Here is a 19893-nt window from a genome sequence, read left to right on the forward strand (position 1 = left end):
CGATTACCACTTATCTGTAATCGATTACCAGTAACGGAATTACAAAAATTCAAATTGAAAAGTCATGACTCCTCATTACATAACTGTGTAATCGATTAACAAAGAGTTGTAATCAATTACCAATGAGAAAATTTTAAAAGTTACTCTGAAAAGTCACATCCCTTCATAAGTTTTTGAAAAACCACCAACGCCTATAAATATGTGACTTATCTACGAAAGTTTTTAAGAGAGTTTTTTAAAACCTTATTGTCTTATCCTCTCAAAAACAAATCATTATCCAAACACTTGCAAATCAATTAAGGATTCTTCTAAGAACTTCATCTTGTATCTTCTTATCTAAAAGAGAGAAAAACATTTGTACTTTCTTTAAAGATTTATTGAGATCAAGAGGTTGTTTGTCTCTTGAATTGTGAGTTTCTTGAACACAAGGGAAAGGGATCCCTCGAGTGTTCAGAATTTGTAAAAATGATTTTTACAAAGTTAGTGGAAATCTCAAGTGGGTTGCTTGAGGACTGGACGTAGGCACAGGAAGTGGCCGAATCAGGATAAACTGAGTTTACATTCCTCTCTTCCCTATCTTGATTACTTTATCTTGCATATTTTATTTATCTTGCACACTTGAAGAATTCTGTTGATATAACTTTCATCTTCATCTTCAATATTCTTAACATATAGATTTAAAAGTCAATTAAACGAGAAATTTTTTAACTTAATTCCTTTTTCCTTGGTACATAGTGATGTTTGGGGTCCATCCAACATTCCAAATATCTGGGGCCCGCTGGTTTGTCATTTTTATTGATGATTGTACTCAAGTATCCTGGTTTGTTACTCTAATGCTGATTGGGCAGGATGACCATCAAACAGGAGTTTCACGTCTAGATATTGTGTCCTTATTGGAGGAAACTTTTTTTTTTGAACGGCCAAAAGTATCATATATTAGATATTAAATAAGGATAGTACCAGAGGTACTACAGAGATACAAAAAGAAAGCCATAGGCTGAGGATATAAAGAAAAACTACACAAGCTTCCCCAACTAGAGACCTTACAAAAAACCACCCATCCTTCCCAGACTAGGAGAAGGCAAAGGACATAGAAGATGACCATTGATTAAACGGAATGGCAAAGTCCTTTTCCCACCCCCTCAACCAAGACCAGGTAAGATAAATTGCATCATCCACCAATTTAGAAATGGCAAACTGATGATTTTTAAAAATCATGGCGTTCCTATAGTTCCAAATAGAAACTGTGGCTGCTACCCACCAAACCTTCCACTTTCTATTAATAGCTTGCGAAGCAGCCAAAGAGAGGTGCTGAGTGAAGTGATCCACAGGCCTACAATGCATGACTCTAGCTTCGTTGACCCAAGAGGTAAATTCCCACCACAGTGGCATAATCTTATTGCAAGAAAAGAAAAGATGAGAGGCAGATTCCACTTGGCTTTGGCAAAAGTTCAAGAAGCAAAAATCCGTTGCTAGATCTAGTTCCGAAGTTGAGTATTGTGTCATGGCAGCAGCTGCATCTAAGATCACATCACTTAGGCAACTTCTCCAACAGATAAAATTTGGAGACGTTCAACATACCAAACTATTATGTGACAATGCTCTAGCTTGAGGGTAGTGTGAAATATACAATTAGGATATGATTGATATGCTTTAATTGTATAGCTAAAATTAGGGATTTCCTTATTTAATCTTCATTATTAGGTTTCCCTTATGATGTATCAATTCTTATTATAAATAAAGGTATTGTGTGTGGTAATAACACAGCACAATAAATTCCTTTCTAACAAAAGCTATATTCAAAACCGCATCTAAAAGTAAATGGATTAAGAACCAATCATCAATGCATTCTTTCATTTTTTTTTCCAGACAAAGGCAAGAAACAGTTTAACTTTCCTAATAATGGAACGAATAAATTTGAATAGGGTGAGGTTTGGCTGATGGCAGTTGCTGGACGTAAGCATCTCCTAAGCCAAAGCCAGAAACAAGTTGTTAGAAGCAACAATCGAGCAATGTTGTAGGTAGGATGATGAGCATTGGGCTTGGCCACCTACAGTTGGCACTAGTTGGCAACATGAGGTGGGTGGTGGTTACGGAAAAACTAGAACATGTAGACTTGAAATCAAGTTGCAAAGGCTTGAGAAGAATAGAAAGTATGAGCATGAAGAAAATAGTTTCATCTCTATTATTTCATAAGTGCAAAGATTCATTATATAAAAAGAAGAAAACAAAAAAAAAATAACAAAAAATATTCCCAAAATTCACTAGGAATGAAACAAAAATAAAATAGTTGACAATAATCCTTCCAATTAACATGATGCCATGATTCTCTTGAAATTTAGGTATTGATTTCCAACAAAAGTTTGCCATCAAAGTTTCTCAAATAGCAAGATAAGACATCAGTTGCTACTATTGGGTTGAAGGTTATAGGGAAACTGTTAGGAACAGGAACAAAGAATTGAGATGAGAAAGAAAAGAAAGGATTTTATTGACTAGTAGTAAAAAAAATAGAAAATAGGACAGAAAACTCTCCTCCAAGGGTTTTCCCTTCTCAAAGGATTTTCCTTTTCACAATTAACTAATGCTCAATCTACAAATGATAAGATCTCCCTCTCTCCTATCCTTTTTTCCCTATTTATATCTCTAATAAACCCCTTTATCTAACTAACTAATCAAGATACTAAATGTAGTAACTAACTTATTAATAGTTTTACTATGTTAACTAATTTTCCCTTCTTATATCCTAACAATACACCCCTCCTAAAAATCAACCTTGTCCTCATGGTTGGAATTTGAAAACTAAAATCACACACATCCTCAAGTTTTCTCCTTTCCATCTGAAATTTTCTTTGCTCTTCATCCTTTCGCTGGGCTTCTTCCACCAATGCAACCTGACGAGCAAGTTCTTGTCTCTGTGGTACTTCCTGCTCTTCACGCTCAATTGCTTCCCGAAGAACTTCAGCAGCGAAAAGTAAGTGGTTGCAGTATCCAACATGTGTTAATTTTGTTTCCATCAAACCCATGAATATGTAGGTAGGAAGCAGCAGACAACTGACTAAATACACGAACAAGATTTTGCAGCTCAGCAACAATTGCTCTCACCTGCAACCTCTTTGCCTTTTGTAGTGTTGATGCTGAAAACTTTTGCATTGCAACCCCTGCATCAAACCTTAAATTATAGTTTGAGGATGCCAAATGGATGGCTATTAGTAGAGTTTTTGTCCAGCCTTGTCACTGTTCAGCTTCATAATGTGTACAAGCTAAAGATTGAAGTATTTGAGAGTATGTGTTATAATAAAAATTCTGCAAGCAATTTTGATATATTTTCACAGCCAAAGTAAAATTTCCCTGAGCAAAATAAACATGCGCCAGATTTATCCTCACATCACACATCTAGACAAAAACACTACCAATGTTGTTAATGGCAGATGGCGGTTCGTGGCGGAAAGCCAAAAATCCGCCATAAAATATGGCGGATGGCGTAGCGGAAAATGGCAGATGTCATGGCGGACAAAAAAAAATACATATATATAAAGTCATTGAAATTGAAAAAAACAATGGATTGCATTCAAATAAACTAAAAATATTTCATGAGTTCATACAATAATCAATTACCAAAAGGAAAAAATGGGACTGTCAAAAGTAAAAAGAGGGTGTCAAATAGCAAAAGGAAAAAAAAAAGTTGCAGGCAGAAAAAAGGGATGTCAAACAGCAAAAACAAAATTTAAAAAAAAAATAAAAGCTGAAGGGCACCACTTCACCCGCGATGTTGTTTGCCTTCATGGGGGTGCTAGTCGCTGTTCCTGGCCCATGCTCGCGCCGCCGTTCCTGCCGGTGCTCGTGCCGCCGTTCCTGCCGAAGTTGGCTGCATTCTACGTGCAGACTGCAGAGGGTGTCGCGGCTGGGTGCAGCTGGGTCGCGGTATGAATGTTGGGTGCTAGGGAGGAGGGTGCGGCTGGTTTGCTTTTGGTTGGAGGGCTGCGTTTTGATTAACAGGTGCATGGGAGGGGAGGGCTAAGCTTTTGAATGAATTACCGGGTAGGGTTGGGTCGGGTCAGCCCAACTCATACCGTGGACAAAAAACAAAAAAAATCTGTCATTTTTCACCTCGCCGCCATCTACAACCCGCCACGCCACCGCTATTTAGTGGCGTTTTTTTTCAAAAAACCGCTACGCAATTCCGCCGTGACGCCACCATGGCCGCCATTTAACAACATTGAACACTACCACTTGCAGCTTCTTGAACCTGTGTAAAGATATCCTTTGAAACATCAAAATGGCCCTTTTCCACTAGTTGTTACAAGTGGTTTGGTGTATAGCAGTTTGGCTAGCATGCCAAAATCCCTTAGCTTTGTCAACAAAGAAGACCCATCTATCTCCTTGAGAAGTTGTAGCTCTGGTGATGACAACCCATTACGGGTCGTATGTGAGCTTGCATCCGGTGGGTCTGGTGGTGGTGTAGACGCAATCAGTCTCCATATAATCCCAATTTCCATGGCTGTGGGTTTCATAAAGAAACCATTATCACCCTCAACTTCAACGACATTTGCTACCCAGGAATGAGATTCTTTGATGATAATTGAGAAATGCCCTTCTTGTTCCTGCATTTTTTGTTGCAAATTACCAGACTCTTCCATCCTAATCTCCTCTACCGTCTCAGCATCAATGGTTTTCGAGTCTGTCTTTGACACCAAGCTCCTCCCCACAATGGGCGCCAATTCTCTCATTGGCAGAACCCTCAAGGGATTTTACTAAATCACTCTCTTGCTGTGACTTTGTTACCCACACACCCAACCGCAAAGTCGATACTGTTTGCATGGGTTATTTGTCCTCTTTTTTGAACTCAAGATTGATGCCCTTTTCTTGATCAACAATTGTAGCATTTGTTTGATCTCTTTAATTCCCTCAAGGTTTTCTTGATCTTCATTTCAGAGGGCAGCTCCTCCATGCCTTCCTCCCTTTTAACCTCAAGAATGTTTTCTAAACTTTTTAGCCGTGTCCAAGCTTCAACTCTGAAATGCTGATTTTGCAAGACTGATGGTGCAACCCACAAGAATTGGGTTCCTCTTCCTCACTAGACCTGTTATTGTCACTGTTCTCCTCTTCCGGCTTCTTGTCTCTGTTGACCGAGTTTCCCCCACCATCTGAAGGTGGCTTTCCTTTCTTGAATTCAAGAAGTAATTCCTTGATTTGCCTCATGTCCAGCAATCTTTCTTTTATGAGATCCATGTCTGGTTTTAGGTCTGTAATCACCTTTCCATACTCGTTGGCCAATTTCTCAAAAGCACTCACTCTGCTCTCCATCACGCAACTCGGATCCAGCAAGTTGAACCAATTGTTAGGAACCAGCATTGAAATGAGAAACAAAATAAAAGATTTTATTGACTAGTAAGAAAAGAACAAAAAACAAGAGAGAAAACTCTCCTCCAAGGGATTCTCTTCACAAAGGATTTCTCCTTTCACAAAGAGCTTATGCTTGATCTACAAATGATACAATCTCCCTCTCCCCTATCCTTCTTCCCCTATTTATATCTAATTAACCCCTTTATCTAACTAACTAACCCCTTAACTAACTAATCAATAGTCTAATTATGTTAACTAACTTTCCCTTATCCTTATATCCTAACACAAACTAAATCAACACGCAAATAAGATTTTGATCTGGCAAAGTTTTAAAATTGTGGCAAACAATCATGAAAATTTAATTAAAAGAGAAAAACAATTTAAGGTAGTATAGAATATTTAAGGAAGGTTCAGACATAGAACATTAATGTCATAGATTAGTTATCTAAATTAGAAACTTACTTGGCTACCTGACGTAATGGTCTTAAGGCAGGTGCATATAGGTCATTACAAATGCAAATCACCTACATTAACAACCAATATCAACATCACTGCAAATGATTTGTCTAGTGAACAATACTGACAATAGGAACTGCAAATGATTTGTCTAGTGAACAATACTGACAATAGGAACATCAGAACATCCAAAAAAAAAAAAGAACATCCAAAACTCACAGGTCTTGAAAGTGAAGCTGCTTTCGAACCCTTTTTTGATGACTTCCTTTCCTGCTGTCCTTTGCCAAAACTTTGTTTCCCAGCATCAGGCTTCCTTTCGGAAGAAATCTGCATGATTTGATTTGAATAGAGCTTTATGATTTCCCATAAAAACCTTTCATCAAAGTTTCCTTGTAACTATTAGTAATACTTTACCAGAAAAAGGAGGCCTTAACTAGCATTTTTTTTTGAACTGCAAAGATAATTTATATTGATAATTAGAAGTACCAGTGGTACTACAGGTTACAATGAGAAATTACATCTGAAGATTAGCCATACAGGCACCCATCAAAATACAACACATAAAACCTGCCCTTCCTAATAGTGTTAAATAAATACTAAAGACATTGCTGAGGACCACTGTGTAAAAGGGACAGTGAAGTCCTTTTCCCACCCCTTCAGCCAGGTCCACAAAATGAAAAGAATGGTATCTGCCAATTTAGAGATATCAAAGGATTGATTCTGAAAAATGATATCATTCCTAACTTTCCAGATTGAGTTTGTAGCTGCCAACCACCAGATTTTCCATCTTCTACCAATAGCCTGTGTTCCTGCAGTAGGTGCATGTTGGAGAAAATTATCCATTGGTCTACAATTGATGGTTCTGTCTTCCTTCACCCAGGATAAGAATTCTCACCACAGAGGCTGAATTTTGTCACAAGTGAAAAATAAGTGGGAAGCAGACTCAGACTTGCTGTGGCAGAAAGGGCACAAATCATTGTTAGTTTGAATTTGCAGCTTAGCCAGGTTATCCTTAGTGGGAAGTCTATCCCATAACAACCTCCAGGCAAAGGACAAGGCTCTCGGGGGGATTTTAATATCCCATAGTTGCTGGAATGCCAAGTACTAGACCTCAGAAGGCTGCTCATCTTTTAGCACTTGATAGGCAGATTTAGTAGAAAAGTTGCCATTAATGTCAGCTCTCCAAACCCAGGTGTCATTGAAGTTGCTATTTAACCTAGTCATTGCAATTTGATCAATGAACTTGGAAGCAATTCCCATCTCATAATCAAACAGGTTTCTTCTCCAAAGAAGATTCTATTCCCATCCATTTTCAGAAAAGGATCCCATACACTATATGATTTCTTTGAGAGGAAATTGAATATAAATCTGAAAATTGATCTTTGAGTGGAATTCCATCCTCAGCCCAAGCATCTTCCCAGAACAAAATTTGATCACCCCTACCCATCTTCCAGCAGAATTGTTTAGAGACAACAGTCATATTATGGTCTTGATTGAGTGCCTTTAGGTCAGACCACCAGGTTGAGAAATGCTGTTTGTGAGGCCCCTGATCCAATCCTCTCCACCCCTGATATTTAGAAATTAAGATCCTATTCCACAGCTGGTGTGGTTGGTGAAACATGAACCATTTCCACTTGATTAGTAGAGAATTATTTAAAATTCTCAAATCTTTGATCCCCAAGCCTCCTACATCTCTAGAAGCACAGCATTGTGTCCAAGATACCCATGCAATCTTCTTCTCTTCTGGTTTACCTCCCCACAAAAATTGTCTTTGAATGGAAGATAACCTATTAATGACTGTTTTAGGGGCCCTGAAAAAGGATAAGTAAAACAAAGGTAGTGCTGTTAAAACAGCCTTAATAAGAGTGAGTCTGCCAGCCATGGATATGTTTCTCTTATTCCACCTATTCAACCTATCTTCAAATTTCCTAATTACAGGATCCCACACAACCCTTTTTTTGGGATTGACAGCAATCGAAATTCCTAAATAAGAGAAAGGAAATTGAAGCAAAGCACAGTTAAGATAGTTTGCAGCATGAAGACACCACTCCTCAGATTGACCAACAGCTCCAAATTTGCTCTTAGCAAAATTAATTCTCAATCCAGAAACCAGCTCAAAAACTCCTGAGAATAACCTTCACAGTTTTGACATTTGCCATAGATGCTTCTCCAAAAAATATCGTATCATCAGCATATTGGAGAACATCAGCAGGCACCTTATTGCTCCCCACCAAAAAGCTTGTAAAGCATTGATTTGACACTGATTCCCTCATGAGTCCTGTCAATCCTTCAGCCACTAGATCAAATAAAAGAGGAGCCAAAGGATCCCCTTGTCTCAACCCTCTTTGAGGTTTGAATTCAACAGTAGGACTGCGATTCACAAGGACAGATATAGAAGCTGAAGTGAGGCAACCCCTGATCCACCTAATCCACCTCTCATGAAATCCCATTCTTTTGAGCATATATAGAAGAAACTGCCAAGAAACAGAATCGTAGGCCTTCTCAAAGTCCACTTTGAAAACCATGCAGGGTCTCTTAGATCTCCTAGCCTCCTCAACCACTTCATTAGCCACCAAGACTCCATGTAGCAGCTGTCTCCCTTTAATAAATGCTGACTGCCTTTCATCAATAATCTGAGGCATGATCTTTCTCATCCTATTAGCCAGCAATTTAGTGATAACTTTATACATGCAGCCTATGAGGGAAATAGGCCTAAAATCACTAATAACCTGGGGATCCTTTATCTTAGGTATCAGAGCAATAAAGGAAGAATTGCTTCCTTTAGGGAAAGAAGCATTAACATAAAACTCTGATATAAACCTAAGAAATTCAGGTTTTAATTCCTCCCAAAAGTGTTTAATAAATCTGAAATTGAAGCCATCTGGCCCTGGACTTTTGTCATTCCCACAACTCCACACAGCACATCGCACCTCCTCTTCTTTAAAAGGTTCAACCAATGTATCCCTCTGAGTATGGGTTAAAACATTGAAAGAGACTCCATCCAAGTTAGGTCTATGCAGCTGGGATTCATGAAATCTTCTCCGAAAATGCTGAAGGATTTCAGCCTTAATGAGGTTAGGATCTTCCACCCAAGAGTTGTCAATTGTCAACCCTCTCAAGTTATTTCTTCTCCTGCTGTGGTTAATCAATTTGTGGAAATAATTCGTGTTGCTGTCCCCCTCCTTAATCCATCTGCTTCTGGACTTTTGTCTCAAGGTGGATTCATAAATGTTGGCCTTTTCCCAAAGCTCAGCTTGAAGCTTTTTCAGCAGCTGAACTTGCTGGACAGAAGGCTGGGATGGCATAGAATTCTCCAAATCATTCAAATCCTGCTGAATTTGCTTCATCTTGTTACACATGTCTGCTGCATTCTCTTTACTCCATAATTTCAGTCTAGCTTTTAAGATCTTGAGCTTATTTTTTAAGACAAATCCACCCCACCCAAAGAGCTGGTTGGCAGCCCAACAGTCCCTCACCACTTTCTGGTACTCCTTGTTCTTGAGCCAAGCATCAAAAACCTTGAAAGGCTTTGGACCCCAGTCGATGCTCTTAGATTTCATAATAATAGGGCAGTGGTCAGAGTAGTTCCTCTCTAGATTACATTGGGAGCTATCTAGCCATTTATCTAACCACCCATCACTAACCAAGACTCTATCAATCTTGCTTTTACAAGTTTCATTTGGCCTGACCTAGGTAAAAGACTTTCCCATGCAAGGTATATCATCAACTTCTAATTCAGCAATCCACTCATTACATTCAGCTATAATGTTGTTATCAGAGCTGCTGCGATTGCATCCCATTCTTTCTGAAGGGTGCCTAATGCAATTGAAATCCCCTAGAAGACACCAACATGTGTCTTGGGATTGGATCTTTTTATTTTTTAGGTTCTGCCAGAGCTGTCTCTTTCCCAGGAGGTCACAGGGAGCATATATGTTAACCACAACCAGCCTTTGCATATCAGGCAGCCATACCCCACCTAGCATAATGAAATCCTTGTCAATAACCCGAGAGTCAACCTGAAAAGTATTAGGGTTCCAAGCACAAAGGAGCCCCCAAGCAGCATTGACAGCAAGCTGCCATTCCCAAGCCACATCAGATTGGCCCCACAGAGATTGGCAGCAAGCTTCATCCATAGCTTCCCTCTTAGTTTCTTGAAGACATACAGATCAATTTTGAATTTCCCCACCAACTTCCTGATAGAGGCCCATTTAATGCCTCTACCTAGCCCTCTAATGTTGTATGATAGGATATTCATCGAAGAATATTCCTATTCCCCAACTCCATAGCCTCTTTCCTGTCCCTAGACTCCATATTAGCAAAGCTGTGAATACCATTTTCTTGTTCTGTATCAGCAGCTTGTACACCCAAAATCTTCGCAAGACACCATTGCTGTTTGGCTTCTTCTATAACTTGAGAATTGCTTTCTTCTGTATTTATTAATAGTTGACATTCCTCGGAAACATTATGTTTTGGGCCACTGTCATTAAGCCCACTAAGATGTTGCTGATCAGTGCCTTCCTTTAACAAGTTTGGTTCTTCAGCAACAGGCTCAAGAGATACAGCTTTTGATGATGCATTTCGTTGCCTAACATATACTTTAGAGAACATGTCCGGGCTTCTTTTAGCTAATTGGGCCTTAATTGGATAATTATTCTTATTGCACCCCTCAATATTTTGTATTGGGCCCAACTTAGTACTTGGGCCAATCTCTTTTTGGAACTGCATAGACAATGTGCCTAGGTGGAGTCCCGTAGTCATTTTCTTTGCCCTACTTTCCCCATTTGAGTCTAGCACCTTTTCTGGTCTTCCTTCACCATTCAAAATACTTCCCGAATGATCTCCATCCTCCTGCCATGGCCCAGCTTTTGTCTTAACCGAGGTTTCCTTTTCTGGTGCTTCATTTCCTATGTTCTTCTCTGCAGAGTACTCAACGGAGTCAACGTTAGCCAAAAGGGGGGACTGGGACTGGTTTTGGTTCCCTCTAACCTCTGACTTCTCCCTGCGAGTGTCGTCAGAGGTAGTATTATCCCGCGGACTAGAGTGGGTAACGGTAGCTTGGCCGAGACCGCTGGTTATGTCATGGGACCAGTGGTTCGTACCGTGGGTCGTCTTCTTCGAGGATAACTCCGACGAGAACGAAAACGTTGTGTCGGAGGCGTCGTCATCAGCTCCGTCGCACCCATCGTCGGAGGGAATCTCATCGGTCCAATCGTCATTCACCGCGCTCCGCCTGTACCTCGCATCACCATCTTCTCCAACCTCCTCCACCATCCAGACATTATGATCAGTGTTCCCTAATCGAACAATGACTAGCTTGTTAATCGTCGGCGGGAGTGGGGTTTGGACTAACAGACGAGCCCGGTCCAATCGGCGACGATCATCGGTGTCGTCATCTGGTTCAATCACGTCACCGATACATGCAACAAGCTTCCTCATGTTATTGATATCCCAAACCTCAATCGGGAAGCCCCATAACTGTATCCATATAACCCGATTATTTGGTCTGAGCCCTGGTCGCCACTTCTCTAGAGAATAGAATATTGATTTGCCGCCATCAATCTCCGATGATATGATTTGTTGAGCTGTATCATCGGATAGTCCAATGAGAAGAACCATATCGTCACCCAAAAATTTGGTACGAATGTTGTACCCTAAATCCCACGATATACGATCCTCCATACTCTCCATCGTCATTGGTGTTTTTAATTTCCCAACCCAAGCCCCGTTGCACCAGTACTCGCCGTGTTCGTTGGTTGGAATGGAGATCACGAATGATGATCCTACGTCTGCCGCCATACCTCCTGAAGCACCACCCTGGGCCGTCACCTCTGCGTATGATCGCAGTCGTGGTGTACGGCCTTCTCGGCATTTGTTAACGTCCTTGTTTTGCTCCCCTCCGTTAATAATCACTGACTGCACAACTTGTGTTCTGGTTGGTCTGGTTGGTCTAGCAAACCTGGGAATATTAACAAAGAGCTTCTGGTGATTGATGAAGATGTTATCCAGCTGAACCTCCAAGCGTTTAACATCTGACACTCCTTTAAAGCGCACGAAGCCATATCTTCTTCCATCCTTATTGCGACGTTTTGTGATGTAAACCTCGCGCACATCCCCCCATCTCTTAAAGTTTTCCCACAGCATTACATCATTAACTTCATCAGTGAAGTGTGTGAAGTAGAAGGATGTGATGTCATCCTTATTTCTCCAGTTGAAGTGGTGCTCTGTGGGTTTGCTCCTTGTTCCATGATTGCCGGGAGTTCTTTTGTTTTCTACATTCTTCTTCTTTTCTTTCGCTGACCTCCGGCTTATGACCTCCGTCCATTTTCCTTCCTTATCATACCTGTCCTCCTTCCCATATTCGTTATGCCAACCTCTATCTTCATAAATCTCCCTTTGATCACTGCCACTCCATCTCCTTTGTTGTCTTCCTCTAAGGCTCCTCTAGGACCAAGAATGTTCGCGTGACAAGGAATGATCTGTGGCATTCCTCTGAGCTCCACCTCTCAATCTCTCCCTCGCTCTACCAATCACTGTCGTCCTCGCCGTTTCGTGTTTACTCTCTCTCTGTCTCCCTCTGTTTCTCTCTCTACCACCGTCACTCACTCTCTCTCTCTCTCTCTCTCATCTCTCATCTCTCACTATCCGATCTTTTCTTCTTAACTAGCATAATTTTAGTTGGTTAGAAAAAACTATATATGTATTATTTTTAAGTTGATTAAAGGTTCTATAGTCAATTACAAGTGACACAATAGACAAGGAACCTTGATCCTATCAACCTAGGAAAATTCATTAAAAATATACAGTTCTAAAATGTATATAAAACAATATTTAGATAATCGTGCAGTTCAAGCTCAAAAGTCCAACACTACCCTCTCAAAAGTTTATTCAATCTACTTTAAAACACAATAGAACCAGAAAACTACATTCAGTTACATACAAATGTTATCAAGCATATCATAACATGTTTAGTAAGATAATTTATGTGCTTGTACTATAGTCATAATGATGAATGCATGAATAGTGAACATAACCAGTAAATCAATTATAGTGGAGCCACAACAAAAATCAAGGTACAAACTTGTTTCATGAAATGGAGACCTTCGGCAATGTGAAAAGAATGTTTAGTATGACTACAAATCTACAATTAACAAGGTCTGTTTAGACAATTCACTTTAGAAGACAGACTGAGATTGGCATCTAGCACTAACCATCTTTAAAAGAACCTCCACAGCACCCTTGCCATCACCAAGAGCTCCATCAATTTCATCCACCACCTGAAAAAGGCAACAGATAAGCATTTTCACATCCATGCAACGATAGTAAGATACAAAATGAAAATATTGAAAGGAAGAAAAATACCAGACACTTTGGCCTTGAGTCAGACAAGACAGAGTTCATCTGGACCACATCAAGGATTTTGGCTTCAATTGATGCTGTTGAACGATCATCACTAGCATTGACCTACAAAATTTAAAACTCTTGTTTAGTATATGTTCAAATTAAATGGATGTATGTAGAGGAGGAGGAAAGAGAGAGTGAGCTAATGAATTAGAAATTGATAATGATGCAATGTGATGCTGTGATAAGAAAGAAAAGTAATGCCAGTAACCCCTAGTTATGACAATACTAGACATCCAGACCACTTGGCCTAATTAAAGTAAAAAAGTAAGCAAATCATGAAATATAATGATGGAAGCCACTACCAAGTCCGAAGAGATCATTTAAAATAATTTAAATATTTGAACATACAATAATAATATGAGAATATTTTCTAGAACGCATGACATTTTATGCCAAGGATATTCCAACCAAGGAACAAGCTTGTTGAAAACAAATTGAAGACGGGTTTTGGGCATTTGGACCAGACCAAAACCAATTCTAAATTAAAGAAACCCTAAAAACCCAACCCAACTAAGGCCCAATGTTATAAAGAAGCCTAAAACCCTGACCCCACCCAGGCCCAAAACATTAAAAAAAAATTATCACCCATCTAAAAACATATCATCTCCTCTCAAACATTTGAGGACCTGCTACAAGCATTAAGCAACCTTGTCCACCGACCTCCGACAACCACCTTCCTCCAACGACCACCCAGAGATGATCGTCATCAGCGATCTCCAGAGTCAGCCCTTCTCCCACACCCTCAACCTCAGCATTAAGCAAGTGAGAGAACGAAACAGAGAAAGAGTAATTGAGACACCCAATCTCAACTATGTCAGAAAAGGGTACCAGCAACATACTACGACAATAGTGGTGGCAAAACGAGGGGAGAGGAGGCGGAAAAATTGGAGGAATGCACTAGACGTGTATTCCTTCTACTTCATGCGATTCCCAAAGGATATGGGGAAGAGGAACTATGGTTTGAATTCAAAAAATTGGGTGACGTCAGAGGTTTTTATTGCAAAGAAAAGAAATAGGAGCGAAAGGAGATATGGTTTTGTGAGGTTCAAAGGGGTTGACGATGTCCAGAAACTTGAGAGACAGCTGGATAATCTGATTATATGTGGCCATAAAATGCATGCAAACCTACCGAAACATGGAATGGTGGTGAAGCCGACAAAGAAACTCTACAAGGAGGACCAATATAAGCAAGGGCCACTCAGGGATATGCAGGTAGACAGAGTCAACATAAAAGACATGGCGATAACAGCACAAACACCAACAAAAGGAGGAAAAAGTAGAATTATACTCATCAACAAACATTGTCGGTCTCGTATGCGACAATGGTGATGACAAGCAACAAAACGATAGAGAAGAGATGGTCTACGACAGATGCTTAAGTGACGGTAAAGCCTTCCCATTCATCAATTCAGCTTACAATATCCATGGAGAAGAATTTTTGTGCGATGGAGGGGAAGATATTAAGCCAAAATACCTTGGTGATGATATAGTGCTACTCATGGGCCTTAGTGATGAAAAAGCAGAGAAAATATGCAGGGAAGAAGATGACAGCAGGCTGTCCATGTTTCATTCACAGGAGAAATGGAGCCCACATTTGAGGACTGGTTTCAGGCTAGTTCGGGTTTTGTGCTGGAGAATTCCATTACATGCATGGGACTTGGAGAATATCAACAAGATAGTGGCGGGAGTGGAAGAAGAGGTGGACTTTGACGATGATCTTGAAGATCTCAAACGCCTGGACAAGGCACGAGTGTTACTGAAAACACCATGGCACCCAACAATCAACCACAATGTGCTGGTGTCCATTAGCGGGGTCAACAATGTTGTTCATATTGTTGAAAATGCGTGTTACAGTCTAAACAAATGCAGAAGCAACAGGGGTACTTAGAAGGGTCATTAGAGGAAATATCGTCAGATGAAAGTGATGCGGGGTTGAGCTTGCTGTCGGGAGGAACACTGCATGTTGGAGAGTCTCTGATGATACCCATGGTGGTGGGTGTGGAGGGGGACAAATAGACGCGAAACAGTGGGAAGAACCTTTGATCTAACGGTCAATGCAATGTGCAAGGACCAATGGGCATTAACTAGGACCCACTGAAATGTGGACCCACCAATATTAGGTCCAGCGATAGAGTTCCAAGACATGGGGATGATGCAATACTCTCTTTCAGCAGATTATTGACACCCACTCAAGGGTGCCAACAGGGAAATAGAGATAGCAACACCGAAGGGGGAAGAAATCAAGAGGAAAGATCTATAGAAGCATACACAAAAATAGTGGATAGCATTATGACTGGTGTAGAGAAGACTGAAAATAGAGATGAGAATGGAAAAGATAGGGAAGAAAGGGGTCCACTCATGAATAACAATTTTGAATTAAAGGGGGTACAGGTACAGGTACAGGATGAGTCAGAGGATAGAGAAGCTGTTGGTGGTTGTTCACTTACAGGAAACTATCTAAGAAACAATGTTCAGAGACAAAGACACACAGATAAGCTGTTGGGCTCTAGTACAAATGGACCTGATCCTGTTTTCCATTCTTGCTTTGGTACGAAAGGACCTGATCCTAATTGAAAAGTATATTCAAGAAGTAGGGGGTACAAAAAGGAACATGAGCCCAAGGAAATAAGTGGGATCCATGAGGAAAATAAAATACAGAACAGTCTAAATGGAAATAAAAACAATAACTATCAAAACAATCAACAGACACCCACAAAAGTACCTAGAAGAGGTGGGTTGAAGGAGATTGTGGGTTGGGTGGAAAGGCACATGGAAAACCATATTACAATGTCAATGAAGTCAGCCTTGAGCCCAAAAAATTGTGAGTTGGTCAAAGAAGTAGCTAACAATTGGGAGATGGCAAAACAACTAGGAGTTACTTGCTGTGACCAAGAAGGGATAATGATGGATAAAATGGTCAATATGGAAGAAAGGGATAAGGGAGAGGTTTAGAGGATGGGAAGCAGTGAAGTTGATTAATGAAGATTATAACATACATAAGGGAGTTAGGGAGGAGGTTAAAGTGGGCTTCAATCAGAAAATTGGTGACAAAAGAAAGGGTAGATATGTTATGCCTACAAGAAACTAAGAAGGAAGTCATAGAAAACAATATATGCCAAGCTTTGTGAGGTAACTATGGTGTCAGTCAGGAGATGCAGTCAGCATGTAATAGTGCTGAAACTACTATGCATTTGGAATAAGGAAGCATTTAAAGTAGAGAAGAAGCTGAGGGGAAGTGGTGTCATTTACCTGGAAGGGACAAGGGCAACAAATGGTGCAAAAGTGATAATTAAAACATTTACTCGCCTTGTGATACAGTTCTGAAAAGAAATCTGTGGGAACAAATCAGACAACTGAAAACTGCAAATAGGGGGTGGGGGTGGCTATGGCTATGGTGTGTATTAGGATACTTTAACAATGTTAGAAGACCATTAGAAAGAGTGGGTATTTCTCAAAGGATGCAAGATGAGGGCATTATAAAGGAGTTTAATGAATGGATTGCTGACTTAAGAGGTTGAGGATTTGGCCTGTGTGGGGAGAAAGTTCACCTGGTACAGACCAAATGAGACTACTAAAAGTAGATTGGACAAAGTGCTTGTATCTGTAGAATGGTTTGCCAAATGGTAAGCACGCAATTTATGGAAGGTGGTCCGTGATAGCTGGACAGAGACCCCTGTAAGTGGCAGGGGGGTTTTGTCTTAAAAGAAAAAATTAAGAGACTAAAACAAAGGCTGAAAGAATGGAATAAAACCCAATTCGAAGACATTGAGTAGAAAATAAGAAGATTAGAGACGGAGCTTAACAAGCTGGAAGTAGAAGGTGATGACAAACAACTATCGGCTGAAGAAATAAAATTGAGAAGGCAACTACAAGAGGATTCGTGGGTAGCAACACACTCAAATGCGTCAATTTTGACGCAAAAGGCAAGAACTAGATGGATCAAGGAAGGTGACTGCAATTCCCGGTTCTTCCACATGACTGCAAATTGAAAGCGTAAAAGCATTATGATTAAAGGTGTGTTTGTTAATGGTTGCTGGATAGCAGAGCCATGTAGGGTCAAAGAGGAAATTCAAGATTTCTTGAGGAGATTCAAGGAATTTGAGTGGGAGAGACCAAAATTAAACGAGGTCAGATTCAAATCCATTGGACAACAACACAATAATTTCCTGGCGGTTCGATTTGATGAAAATGAGGTGAGGGATGCGGTGTGGGAATGTGGTAATGAGAAGAGTACGGGACCGGATGGTTTAAATTTCAAAATTTATTAAGGAGTTTATGGGATGATATCAAATCAGATTTGCTCTGCTTTTTGGATGAATTCCATGTTAATGGAGTTTTTTCCAAAAGGGGGTAATGCATCATTCTTAGCACTAATCCCAAAGGTCCATGACTCTCAAAGTTTAAATGAATATGGACCTATTTCATTAATAGGAAGGTGTGTATAAAATTGTGGCCAAAGTGTTATCTACAAGATTGAAGAAGGTCATGCCAACCATCATTGACGAACGCCAAACTGCTTTTGTAGAAGGCAGACATATGTTGCATAGTGTGCTTATAGCTAATAAAGTGGTTGATGAAGCAAAAAGACAATAAAACCTACCTTGTATTCAAAGTTGATTATGAAAAGGCGTATGACTCAGTATGCTGGGAGTTTGTCGTGTATATGATGAGGAGGATGGGTTTTTGTCTTAAATGGATTACATGGAATGAAGGTTGCATGAAATCAAGGTGATGCTGAGATGTTTTGAATTACTGTCGGGATTGAAGATTAATTTTGCCAAAAGTAGTTTTGGGGTGTTTGGGACGACTGAACATTGGATTATTAATGTAGCCAGCTACTTAAATTGCAGAAGGTTGTGAGTACCCTTTACTTATTTGGGTATCCGTGTTGGGGCAAACCCAAGGCGTAGAGAGACATGGGATGCAGTAGTCAAAAAATGTGAAAGAAAATTGTCAAAATGGAAACAAAAAAAATCCTTTTTTCGGGGGAAGAGTGACTTTGATAAAATCAGTATTGAACTCAATCTCAATATTCTACTTCTCTTTTTTTAGGGTGTAAAAGAAGGTGGTGGATAGATTGGTAAAGCTACAGAGGTGGTTCTTGTAGGGAGGAAATTCAAATCAGGAGAAGATCGCCTGGGTGAACTGGGGAACAGTATGTATGCCAAAGGAGGTAAGGGGGCTAGGTATCAGGGATTTGAGGAAGTTCAACTATGCTTTACTTGAAAATGGTGTTGGAACTTGTTTCACTGTCAAGGTGAATTGTGGGCAGTTCTGAATTCAAAATACAGAGGTTGGCATAATCTAGATGAGACATGAAGTTTAACAAAGAATCTATATGGTGGAGGGACCTCAGCTTCATTTGCAATTAGATGGAGGAAGGGAGGTGGTTTAATAGCAACATAAAATGGAAAATAGGTTATGGTTCAAAGGTGTTATTTTGGGAAGATGTTTGGAAGGAGGATGGAGTGTCGCTAAAGGAGAAGTATCCAAGACTATACTAGATTTCTCAACAACAACAATAACAAGTTCAGCAAATGGGGATAACAAGTTCAGCCAAGACAACATTTTCTCCAACACATTTATGGTGGTTCGGAGAAAATGATGGCTAACAGATGGAAATGGTGGCGGCTAGCATTGACTTGGATGATCTGGAGGCACATAAATAATATTATCTTCTCCAATGTTACCTTTAGTCCCAACAAAATGCTGGACGACGCAGTGTTCTTACTATGGTCATGGCTCAGACATCTGGAGAAGGATTTTGACTTTCACTACAATCAATGGTCTACCAATATCAGGGATGGGTTTCTAAGAAGCTGAGGATAAGAAAATAGAATAAATATGTGTAAAAGTTTAATCTTGTTTTCAGACTTGGCCCAAGTCAATCTTTACGTATGACTTGGATCCAGTTCTGATGTACATCTTGTATCTTTTTAGTACCTCTGGTACTTAGTAATATATACTTATTATCTTTGCTGATAAAAAAAAAAACCAAATACAGGTTGGGAATGGCAACTCCAGTGGAGAAGGTTTTTTCGGGAAGGAGAAAATAGCTGCAACTGCAAATTTTAAGGAGGAAATACAGGGTTTGGTAGTACAAATGCAGCAAAAACACTTGGACTTTGGGAGGGGAGTTAAGTGCAATGTGTTCAGTGTGAAATGCGTATACACTTCTCTACAGAACCTTGTCATTTGTGACTCAGGATGAAGTGTTTAAAGCAATATGGAAATTAAAAATCCCAAGCAAAGCCTCAATCTTTGCTTGGAGATTAATACCGGATAGATTTCCTAGAAGGAACAATTTAAGAAGAGGTGTGAAAATAAATGATGCTGGCTGCTCATTTTGCAGAAGTCATGAGGAGGATGCATCTCACTTATTTTTTATTTTTTTTTTATCAGCAACGATAATATAATTTTATATAGGAAATAGAGTACCAGAGGTACCAGTACAAAGAGACCAGTAAGATGGTTCCCAAGGGCAGACTAGGGCAGTCTCGAAGGGAACCAAACTGGAATAAGAAATATACATGTAAGAAGACCCTATAGCTCTATCCCTATCTAACAGCAAAAGCCTCTGTAAGGTTAGATGACCATTGATTGTAATTAGTTACAAAATCCTTCTCATAGTTTCTTAGCCATGTCCAAAACAGAAATGTAGCATCCTCCATGAGTTTGTTTCCATTGAAGGTC

General features: G+C 39.9%; 1 protein-coding gene across 3 annotated transcripts in view; it reads right to left on the reverse strand.

Moving 5' to 3' along the window:
* Positions 1-19893, reverse strand: part of LOC100791474 (chromosome transmission fidelity protein 18 homolog) — a 72303-nt gene that overhangs the window by 42252 nt on the left and 10158 nt on the right. For 2 of the 3 annotated variants that reach the window (XR_420260.4, XM_006605660.4), the window contains exons 6-9: positions 13159-13260; positions 13008-13073; positions 6019-6126; positions 5814-5867 (exon numbers count right to left, since the gene is read on the reverse strand). Coding sequence is in view for 2 of the 3 variants with exons in the window: in XM_006605660.4 (XP_006605723.1) it covers positions 5814-5867; positions 6019-6126; positions 13008-13073; positions 13159-13260 (330 nt within the window). In the remaining variant the exon portion in view is untranslated. Of the gene's footprint in view, positions 1-5805; positions 5868-6018; positions 6127-13007; positions 13074-13158; positions 13261-19893 lie in introns of all 3 variants that reach the window. The other variant, XM_003556835.5, reaches the window with a different exon arrangement.

This window comes from Glycine max, chromosome 20 (genome assembly GCF_000004515.6).
Source record: "Glycine max cultivar Williams 82 chromosome 20, Glycine_max_v4.0, whole genome shotgun sequence".
NCBI lineage: Eukaryota > Viridiplantae > Streptophyta > Magnoliopsida > Fabales > Fabaceae > Glycine > Glycine max.